General features: G+C 40.4%; 1 protein-coding gene across 2 annotated transcripts in view; it reads left to right on the top strand.

The window, feature by feature from the left end:
- Positions 1–3,173: 3,173 nt before the first annotated feature.
- The window catches only part of unc5cb (unc-5 netrin receptor Cb), a 139,566-nt gene continuing 131,193 nt past the window's right edge, over positions 3,174–11,546 (top strand). The window contains exon 1 of one of the 2 annotated variants that reach the window (XM_058064998.2): positions 3,174–4,125. In XM_058064998.2, the coding sequence (XP_057920981.2) occupies positions 4,005–4,125 (121 nt within the window). In that variant the 5' untranslated portion in view covers positions 3,174–4,004. The remainder of the gene's footprint in view (positions 4,126–11,546) is intronic. The other variant, XM_058065000.2, reaches the window with a different exon arrangement.

Here is an 11,546-nt window from a genome sequence, read left to right as displayed (position 1 = left end):
TCTCCTTTGAGATGGCAACATCCATCTAGCTGCATCTCTCCTGACAGACGTGTTCATGTAACAGTGATGGGAGAGTGAGGTTTGGAGGGGGGGTTAGGGGGGTGTTAGCTTTCTGGGTGGCTTCTCACACCCCCCCACCTCCCATGATTTCTGTTATATTCAGGGGTTTTTTCACACCACCATATTGCTTCTGGGCCCCCACGGGTCAGCAGTATACTGTAGGTGTTGTCTTCTTCTCAGTCCGGTGTGGACAAAGACAGCATAGCTTCTTGAGGGATAATACTACTGACTATTCTTAAGTATATACAAATTTTATTTGTATAGTACTGTCCCTCATCGAGTAGGTGTGGATTGGCAGCGATGATTCCATCAGTCTTCCCCAGGGCAGCTGTGTCTACAGATGTAGAATACCAACAGTAGTGTGAGTACCTTGAAAAGCGCTATATAGATCGTTCATTTTCTACTGCTTATCCTCACAAGGGTTGCAGGGTTGCTGGAGCCCATCCCAGCTCTTTGGACAGGAGGCGGGGTACACCCTGGACTGGTGGCCAGCCAATCACAGGGCACATAGACAAACAACCATTCACACTCACATTCATGCCTATGGACAATTATTATTATTATTATTATTATTATTATTATTATTATTATTATTATTATTATTATTATTATTATGTGGTGATGGGTGTGTGATCCAAGATGGCTGAATAAACAAGCTATGATGAGAATACCCCATCCACGCCCATAAGATTGAAATAGTGTACATTTTGGTGAAATAATCGAAATCGATAATTGCGGCGTTTTAATACTGAAGTTTGACTGTATATATATTTTTGTCACCATTGGCTGGCAACCAGTCCAGGGTGTACCCCGCCTCTCGCTCGAAGTCAGCTGGGATAGGCTCCAGCATACCCCCGCAACCCTAGTGAGGATAAGCGACATAGAAAATGGATGGATGGAATTTACAGCAAGTGAAAAGGCCAATGAAGCCCTGGAAAAATAATCTCCACCCTCAACTCTTCCCTTTGTTCCTTTGGGCGACAATGACAAAACTTGTTCAAGGTAGCAGGCAACAAATAAATGTCAGTTGAGCGTAGCAGCAGCAGCAGCAACGTGCACGTCATTTAACCTTGAATTGGATGGACTCGAGCAACAGCAGCCGAGCGCTTTGCTTCTTTCCACTCCAGTCAGCAAAGAACCTCCACACAAAAATGAGGTTATATGAGCCATCGCATTGGATCACAGAGGAGAGGAAAAATAAAGCAGAATGGGAGGATTCCTGCTCTCTGATGTGACAACACTGACGGCAGGGTTAAGTGGATATAAGCAGCAGGAGATAGTGTTTCACGTGCGCAATGCTAAAGGATTGCTTTCTGCTTCTTGGTACTTGCTTTTCATTGGATGTCATGCATGTGGAAGACGATACAGTATGTGATGTGATGATTGCGACAAATGCTATGTACAGCTCAGAAATGCTAGTTGACAGACAAATGTGGTTGGCTCGTAGGTTAGTGTTATATACTGCTATTTTTACCATGTCAGATTTTACCAAAAGCTTCTAAAATGTGCTTTTTAAGGGCAGCTTTAGTGACATACTGAATTACATGACAAAAGTCAAATCTTCCAAACCAAAATGAAGTCTGCGGGGTTGGGTGCAAATGCTATTTTGATATTTTTACTACTTTTGATTTCTCAAAAAGCTTTTAAAATATACTTTTAAAGAGCAGCATTTGTGACATATTTACAATATTATGTGATGAAACTGAAATATTTTAAACCAAAATGCAATCTGTTGTGTAGGTTAGTGTTATATTGTGCTATTTTTACCATCTTAGATTTTACCAAAAGCTTCTAAAATATGCTTATTAAGGGCAGCTTTAGTGACATGCTGAAGTACATGACAAAAGTCAAATCTTCCAAACCAAAATGAAGTCTGCCGGGTTGGATGCAAATGCTATTTTGATATTGATATTTTTAGTATTTTCGATTTCTAAAAAAGCTTTTAAAATATACTTTTAAAGGGCAGCATTTGTGACATATTTACAGTATTATGTGATGAAACTGAAATATTTTAAACCAAAATGCAATCTGTTGTGTAGGTTAGTGTTATATTGTGCTGTTTTTTACCATCTTGGATTTTACCAAAAGCTTCTAAAACTTGCTTGTCAAGGGCAGCTTTAGTGACATACTGTATTCCATGACAAAAGTCAAATCTTCCAAACCAAAATGAAGTCTGTGGGGTTGGATGCATATGCTATTTTAAAGGGCAGCATTTGTGACATATTTACAGTATTATGTGACGAAACTGAAATCTTTTGAAATCTTCTATGTAGGTTAGTGTTATATTCTGCTATTTTTAGCATCTTAGATTTTACCAAAAGCTTCTAAAATGTGCTTTTTAAGGGCAGCTTTAGTGACATACTGAATTCCATGACAAAAGTCAAACATTCCAAACCAAAATGAAGTCTGCTGAGTTGGACGTCCATCTTTCAAGCGGCCTACACACCGGTGTTCAGATGGTTGCGTCCACGCTTGACTAAAAGAACCGTACCACTAACGCACCTGAGATTTTTTCAACCGAACCAAATGTGAAATCGGTGAATGCACATTCCTGCGAGGAGCGGCTCATTCCAGAAAGCCGGACAGGGCCGTAATTTCCTGCATCTCCTTGCATGAAAGCCAGAACCTGATGCTGACAGCTGCCCATTGACATGCCTGCAAATGGTGATGGAGGGCCCGGCGAATGAGATTCATATTTTAAAAGTCATCGCTTTTCATTCTGGAAAAGATAGTGTCAGGCTCATATTTCTCATTAATCACCGGACTGCGGGGTATATTGCTTAGACATCCGTCATGCATATAAAATCAGACTTTGATCACAGTGGTTGGAACGAGGAAAGCGGATGATGCTTGCCTATAGTTATTAGGTACACAAGCAAATGGGAGCTTCATCCAAAAATTGTGCCTCAATAAGTAAAATCAAATGTATATATGATTTTATCAAACAATACAAACTAATAGAAAGGAGTTTCTGTCACAACCCAGTTAAGTGGATTTATTTAATTGACAGCTGATGCTATTATTCGGGTTAACTTATCAATAGCACAGTAACAGTTCATAAGTATACTTAGAAAGAGTTTCAAGAGTGCCCCTTCCTGGTCACGTGACCCAGAAGCAAACACACCTGTTTGTAATGACACCCCTTTTTCCAATCAACGTTATGATATGATTTTTTCAAACAATACAAACTAATAGAAAGGAGTTTCTCTGCGTTTGGGAATTAACAACCCAGTTAATTGGATTTATTTTATTGACAGCCGATGCTATTATTCGGGTTAACTTATCAATAGCACAGTAACAGTTCATAAAACACGTACAGTTAGAAAGAGTTTCAAGGGTGCCCCTTCCTGGTCACGTGACCCAGAAGCGAACACACCTGTTTGTAATGACACCCCTTTTCCAATCAACGTTAATGTCGTCACGGCTGTTATTCCGAGTTTTGTCGACCAAGAATGCTTTCCGTGGGTGTGTTGTCATCCGTTCCCACTCGCCGCCATCATCCAGGCCGGGTTTTGTTAGAACGCCGCCACTTTCCTGGAGCTTGTGGATTGGCTGCAGGAGCAAAGGTAGCCCGCAGAGACCTCTCCTCTCCTCGCCTTTTTCGCTCCAGTCCCTCCAGTCAGTCCGCGGAGGAGTCACGGCACTCAGACACTGCTCACGTACGGCGTGGACTAACCGGAGCATGCGTCCGGCACCGGGGCATCGATCCACAAGTGAGCGGCTCAAGTGGAAGACAAACGGACACACATTTTAAAGCAACGTCCTCTCCTCGGTGGAACTCCGCGGACCTGCTTGGATTTATTCACGTACACTTTTTGAGGGCTCTTTTCTAAATATTATTTTGGGTGGACTGAGACCTGCATTTTAACGGTTGTTTGTGGGAAGAAAAAAAAAGAACCAAAAAAAAAAGCAGCCCCCCAGGAGCGCAGTTTTGGCTCCTCGTCATGGGCCACCAAGGCGCACAAGCTGACAGAGACGACACGGGAAGACGGACGAGGAGGTCCCCCCCGGAGATGCTCACTCTGCTGGGGCTCCTGCTCCTGGCGCACCCCGGCCTGGCTCAAGGTAAAATCCGCATGCATCTTGCCGTCTCTCGACTAGAAAAGTTGGCGCAAAACTTCTGGGAACTGATGATGGGAGTAAACTTAAACGTGCTAAAAAGCCACGAATGTGCGCTCCGGCGTGGAGCATCTTGGGACTGAAAGTCCACAAAGGTTTGCTTAAGGTGATGCTGATTAATCTCGGAGCAAAAATGTGCGTCAAATAAGAAAAAAGTTTAAAAGTCATAATAGATGGATAAATTAATTTGAACTAAGTTACTAGTTAATTAAATAGTTAATTAGTTGTTTTTAGGAATCTACTTGAAAAAATTCTAGGTTCCCAATGTGGGGCATGCGTGCCCTTAAGGTACATGAACAAAAATTAACTGCTTTAAGTAGATTCACATAATGACGGAATGAAGTATGTGTATATTTTAGATGAACACATAAGTTTGATGATATTTTCAGGATCACATGGTGTACCGTGGTGCTGTGACTAATTACGTGAGTGTTTTCTCATCTTGTCATTTGTTTGCTGACTGGATTTACTGACTGCGTTAGAAAGCACCCCATTTTGCCCGTGGAAGTACATTTTTGCTGTCACGAATAATGTTGTCTTCTTCGGTTATGCGGCCACTGAGTTCGATGGTCCTTGAACACACCATGTGTGACACAGATTGAGACTTGTGTATGTGTATTCACTATGCTTCCTTTCATCCTCATAGAGGTGAGCTTTTAATAATGTTAGCTCTGCCCTGCTGTGCCTTTTTTCCTAATTGATTTCCGTATGATGTGCCTTTTATTATATATGATTCATAATTACATTTACATGTAACATTAGTTGCATTGTACTAATTATTTCCATGTTGTTACAAAGCAAAGCACCACAGTTCATCACATCTTACCACAGCTTGTCACCACTTATACTACAATACTCGATACACATACAAATAAATTCACAAGTCATTTTTAATTAGCAGCCCATGTGTGCAGTTAAAAATACATCATTTTTAATATATCATACGATAATTGGTAACACATCAAAGATTGTGTGATTTCTGTTTTTCAGTCGATGTCTGAAAAGTTTGGAAATCTGACATGTATGGCTATTTTTAAGCATGTACTGCACAATGACAAGTCAAAGATCTTCTACATAACAGGACTGCTTTTTAGGATGTAACTAATATATTAATTAGGTTATCAAAAGGACTTATTTACCATAAAAAGAAAAATGCTATACAAAACAAAAGCTTATCTCAGCGAGTCTTTGTCTTCTCTCAGAACTGTCTGTGAAGGCAGCATGTGGAAATAACGCCGCATCAACCGAAACCGTTAATCTGCTGCCTCCTCCAGTCGGATTGTGTGCAAAAAAAAAACAAAAAACAGGCAACAAGGTGGAATCCGTCTGTGCGGGTTGCTCAGTATGCGTGTCGGAATACAAGTGATGTTTGCCTCTGGAAATAACCAAAGTGGCCTGATATATATTTTCTCTAGGAAAAAGTAGATTTTGGTTTGGTTTATAAAGCACCCGAAAAGTCAAAATTGGTCTGTTCCAGGGTTAAACTATTGCCATTACGTTATTTTCTGCCACCAACGGGGTTATTCTGAGAAACAAGTATCGTACTTGTAAGCCGTACTTGTGTGTTCAGTGAGGGTAGCTCTCTTTTAAAGCAGCTGTATCGCCATGGTAACTTGGGCTAAGCTAATCAGGTGTTGACCAGGCTTACATCTTCAAATGGGCTACGAAAATTCCACTACGTTACTGTTTAACTCATTTGGATATGGTGTCAATGCAAGATGGAATATTAGTAATTGTTAGCAGATGGAAATGTCACAGGAGTCCTTGCGTGAGTACTCGGTACTCCTTACATTATGACATTTGCAGGTGGAATAAACATTCTCAGGCATCAATCAACTGCATTAAAACGCTTATTATAAAAAGTAACTAAATAAATAATCATTGTATGTAGAGCATAGACCTTCTAAAACATTTTTAGAGCTCTGTAAATATGAAGTAACACCCCTATAGTCACCTTTTATTCTCATATTAGCTAATATAGTGGACATGTTATACGTTCTAGTTCTTGTAGTATCTCAAACATAATGTGGGTCGATCGTATGGCATTAAAAAAAAGATCACCATCAGCTCATCATCCATCCACGATGTGACATGTGTCACATGATTGATACACAGTATTCATGGCAGTCTGACATGCATATGCCATACATAGACGTAGTGCACTGCTAGCTTTGTTTACATCACTTGTGTGCAGGCTACGGCATTTCTGAAGTGACACATAGCAATACCGTATAGTGAGCTAACTAGTTAGCCTCCAGATTCATTAATTTTCTACCGCTTATCCTCACAAAGGTCACTGGGGGTGCTGGAGGCTATCCCAGTTTTTTTTCGGGCTGGACTGGTGGCCAGCCAATCACAGGGCACATATAGACAAACAACCATTCACACACACATTCATACCTATGGACAATTTGGAGTCGCCAATTAACCTAGCATGTTTTTGGAATGTGGGAGGAAACCGGAGTACCCGGAGGAAAACCCACGCATGCACAGGGAGAACATGCAAACTCCACACAGAGATGGCACTGTTACATTTGTTCACTTCCTGCTTTCCATAATACAGTTTAGGGTTGTTGTTTTTTTTGTAATAATGCACCTCGTACCGAAGTACGAGGTGATATGACCATCCAATGCCATAATGTGTACCATAGTAAGTGTCAATATAGTGATATATATAGCACATCATGACTGGTTCAAGACTCTTCATCCTTGTATTTAGCAAACATCAACTGCTTGTATTGTTTCTTGAATTGGCTCATTGTTGTGCATTGACGTCTTCAGTGTCAATGTTCATCTACAAAGTCAGAAAATATTGCAATTTTTGCTGTTTCTATAAATGCAATTTTCTCCTCACATGTTTGATTAATTTTATCCAGCGTTAAGTCGTATATTGTGTAATGCTTTCACTTCTCAGTTCAGATGTCTGCTGTTTTTAGGAATTTACTGCAAAAATGAAAAGAATCCTCTTCTTTTTGGGCAATCTATAGAAAAAGATTTTGGTGAAAGATCCCATGTAGTGTGTGACCGGGACCTTTTGCTATTTTAAGTCAATACTAGAAAAACACTAGTCATTTCTTTCCTCTACCAAATTCCAAGTTACGTCTGTATTCATCACAGCTTAAATTTAGCTTTGAGAAACCTTATCTGTCTGCTCCAGACCTCCAGATCTTGCTCCTGCATTGTTAATGAGAGAGTGCAGGAATGAGGTGGGTCGTTACGGGTCCGGTTTCTTTTTTTGACGGGCATGACGTGATGACATAATAGCCACAACTCCGTGTCATTGACTTGATGGGAATGAGGCTGAGATTGACTTCTTTAGTGTCAAACTACTGCACGGCCAAAGTGAGTCACTGTGTGCTAAATAAAACACAGTCATCTAAATTCACGTTGTTTGGGCCTTGGAGGAGGGAGGCCTACAGAGAGACAAGATTTGAGTTTAATCTCACCTTAACTTAGACGGACTGTCGCTTCCCCCTTCCTTCCTGGTTGTGAGTTCTGGGAAATAAAGAGTTCTCATTAACCTTGTGAACTCTTGACAAAGGAGACAGGTTGAGGCAAATATAAGCGGGGAGCTGCCAAGAGAGGTTGCCGGGCGCTCAGTGACAGGGTCTTGATTGGAAAGCCTTTTGTGAAAGAACAGATGGATCTCAGGTATCTCCAGTATGTTGCTTTGAAACATTTCTTCCGCATGACTTTTAGCAGAAACGTTTTCAAGCCTGACAAAGAACCAAAATACGAATACAAGGTATTAATAAGACGCATTCAAATTCTAAATGTAGTAGTCTACACTTTTCACAAGGTGGCACTGTTGTTGTTCCTTTTAATGTTCAGTGAAACAAGCACCACACTTGATTGCCGGAATAACAGGCTTTTATTGTGGGTTTGAATTATGTCACAATAGGAATAATAAAAATGATAAACAAAATAACATGAGCTACCGTTGTTATTGTCACTTCCTATCGTGCACACACCCGGAACACATTTACAGCACCACACACAAGCACAAATTTTGTCTGAAATGGCTTATGTTCTCCAATTATAGATACTATTTTGGATAATACGTAGGTGTGTAATGGTGACTATGGGCGTGTCATTTCAAAGCAAAACAGATTTTCAAGCTTCATTTTCTACCGCATTTTCTATCCTCACGAGGGTCGCGGGGGTGCTGGAGCCTATCCCGACTGGCTAGCGACCTGGACTGGTGGCCAGCCAATCACAGGGCACATATAGACAAACAACCATTCACACTCTCATTCATACCTATGGACAATTTGGAGTCGCCAATTAACCTAGCATGTTTTTGGAATGTGGGAGGAAGCCGGAGTACCCGGAGAAAACCCACGCATGCACAGGGAGAACATACAAATTCTGCACAGGGTGGAATCGAACTCTGGTCTCTGGCCGCCATGCAGCCCTTTTCGAGCTTGTACTTTTTATAAAAATTGAACCAATTAACTGCAATATACTGGGGGTTACTGTGGCAGTTTTTGGATGAAAACCGATATGCCGATATTGTCCAACTCTCAATTTTCCGATACCGATATCAACCCATGACATATATCCTGTGGTGGAATGAACACATGTGTTGTATACGGCATTTTCATGATCTGGAAAAAATCTGACACTGATATCAACAGGTATTGCATTTTTATACCGATATCTGGCTGATAATTAGTTTTTTTTTTTTATGTAAGACGTTACAGGAACGCTCTGGTGTTTTTAGGAATCTCCTACAAAAAGACACTCCAGCCAGTCAGAAGGCTAAAAAGACATTTAAAAAAAAGTTAAAAAAGACAGTTAAAAAAAAAAAAAAAAAAAAAAAAAATATATATATATATATATATATATATATATATCATTGATTTTACTTGCTTCGAATATTGTAGTGGTTTTCCAACAATAATAGCTTATTGTATGCATACTAGGTATGGACCGGGATGGTAACCCTGGACAAACATAGCACGGTGTGTCAGTTTCACAGTATTATAAAATGTAAATGTTATTTTGACGTGTGTATGTGTATATGTATATACATATGTCAAAATAACATTTTATAATACTGTGAAAGTATATATATATATATATATATATATATATATATTTTTTTTTTTGACGTAAACTGGCCCATGCCTAATATAGACCAAGCCACTGGTTGGTACTGTACATTTTGAGCCAAGCACCACAGAAGAAGACTTGTGTCTTTACCTGCTTAGAGTGACCTCGCATGTTAAGACGTAAGTATTTAAGGAAACTAACACACAAAAGTTTATTGTTCAGTGCAAACACGCGTCTATGTTGGGCAACCCAGGGTGCTCAACTTTTTCCACAATGGCGTCCTTATGTTCTTCTTTGATGATGTCTCCTCCGGGGACCGTTTATGAGCGGAAAAGTTAAAGGATCTTTAATATATATGGTCTCTAAAATACTGTGACTCGGTGCACTTTAAGACTTTATGATCGGCGCTGCAGTGTGTTCTCTCCTGCGCTGATCTGAGAGCAGCCGTTAAAGCCACTGTTATTTCTATCATTATTATTCTTGCAGGCCTCCCTGTGGCTTGACAAGCGGCTCCTCGGGGGGCGCTAACATTACAACCGTAGCGGTCACTCCTGAAACACAACCTGCGTGCACAATGAGCGCATTGTGCGGCAGGAGCGGCACTTAGGAATTACCTCACATGATAACCCTTGGCCGACCTCGCCGAGCTTCCAGCGTGACGCAATTAAAAGTGGCAACAGGATGTAATTGAGGGATATTAAGATTCCGTCTTGTGTTCACGTAGGTGAAGTAGGACGGCACGGAGTAAACAATACACACAAGATAAGTATAAAAGCGCTGTGTGGGGTGTCAGAGGTCTTGGTGGGGGGGTTGGAGGCAAGCTGGTAGCGAGTGATAATTAATGACAAAAACGCCTGCTGACTTTGCTACTCTGCTCCACTTGATTCCATGTAGTATTTATGAGCAGAAAAACATGTATACAGTATACAGCGGTCCCTAGCTACAGTACATTGTGCTTTGAACATAATGAATGATTGCTATTTGTGGTTGATTATGGCCTATTAGTAAAAAAAAAAATACATATTTAAACAAATTGTCCTCCTTCTTGACCTAAATTAAGCAACTCGCTGAATACTTAAAATATAAATACACGACGGAAAAAGCATTCTAATTGTGAATGTTGTATTCTACATTGGCACAAATGATCCAACAACATATTATTATGCCACAATAATAATACCATAATTGGGGCCAAGCAGGCAACAAACTAAAACTCAACTCTGAATCTCTGACGTCACTTCCTGTCTGTGCGCGATTAAGGTCCGCTAGGGAACACACTTACTGCGGCACACACCAATAGGAGCTTATTCACTCTTATGTCAACCATTTTGGGCAATACCGTTGGAAAGCAATGTCCATATTTAACAGCCTTGGAATGTCTAGCATGCAAGTCTGTTATGTTATTTGTATCTAATATGTATTATTTTCTCTGATTATATCGACTATATTGGGAGAATACAGGTGTCAGGATGACTATAGGGGTGTTGTTTCATGACTAGAGGGCTCTTAATGTTTAAAACCCCATATAAGATCTTAAGCAGATTTTCACATGAAACAAAAATGTGCAAAAAAAATACAATATGTTTTCATTGTAAAGTGCTGCAAATTAGCTCACACTGTTTTCACTTTATTTATGCTAAAGTGTGCCTGGCCGTGTCAAATAAACTCAACGAATGAATGACAGCAACAGTAGGTAAATATACAAGAGAAATGCAAAACACAAAAGAAGTGAGTATAACTAAGCCTGATGACTCCAAACATCGGCACGGCAACACGGAGGAGGAGAGAGAGAGAGAGAGAGGGGTGGCAGGACAAGATCATGGCTTTTTTTGTGGAAAATAAAATGCAGATGCAGGGTTATGTGCAAAAACACAAAGTTTTTTTTCTTTGTTGTTTTCGCAAATTAAAACCATTTGGAGGTACGGGGTTTTCTGTGGAAAGGAACAGTATGTAGATTTTGTGTGTGTGTGTGTATATGTATATATGTATATGTATATGTATGTGTGTGTATATATATATATATATATATAAGAGACCAAAACCTTTGAGTGGTTAGCGCACGGGCCACACAGCTAGGAGACCCGAGTTCAATTCCACCCTCGGCCATCTCTGTGTGGAGTTTGCATGTTCTCCCCGTGCGTGTGTGGGTTTTCTCCCACATTCCAAAAACATGCTAGGTTAATTGGCGACTCCAAATTGTCCATAGGTATGAATGAGAGTGTGAATGGTTGTTTGTCTATATGTGCCCTGTGATTGGCTGATTGGCGACCAGTCCAGGTCGGTATCCAGTCGTGACCCTCGTGAGAATAGAA

This window comes from Doryrhamphus excisus, linkage group LG10 (genome assembly GCF_037039965.1).
Source record: "Doryrhamphus excisus strain RoL-2023G ecotype Guam linkage group LG10, RoL_Dexc_Guam_v1.1, whole genome shotgun sequence".
Classification (NCBI taxonomy): domain Eukaryota; kingdom Metazoa; phylum Chordata; class Actinopteri; order Syngnathiformes; family Syngnathidae; genus Doryrhamphus; species Doryrhamphus excisus.
Note: the sequence above shows the minus strand (reverse complement) of the source record. Positions and strands in the feature narration are given on the sequence as shown.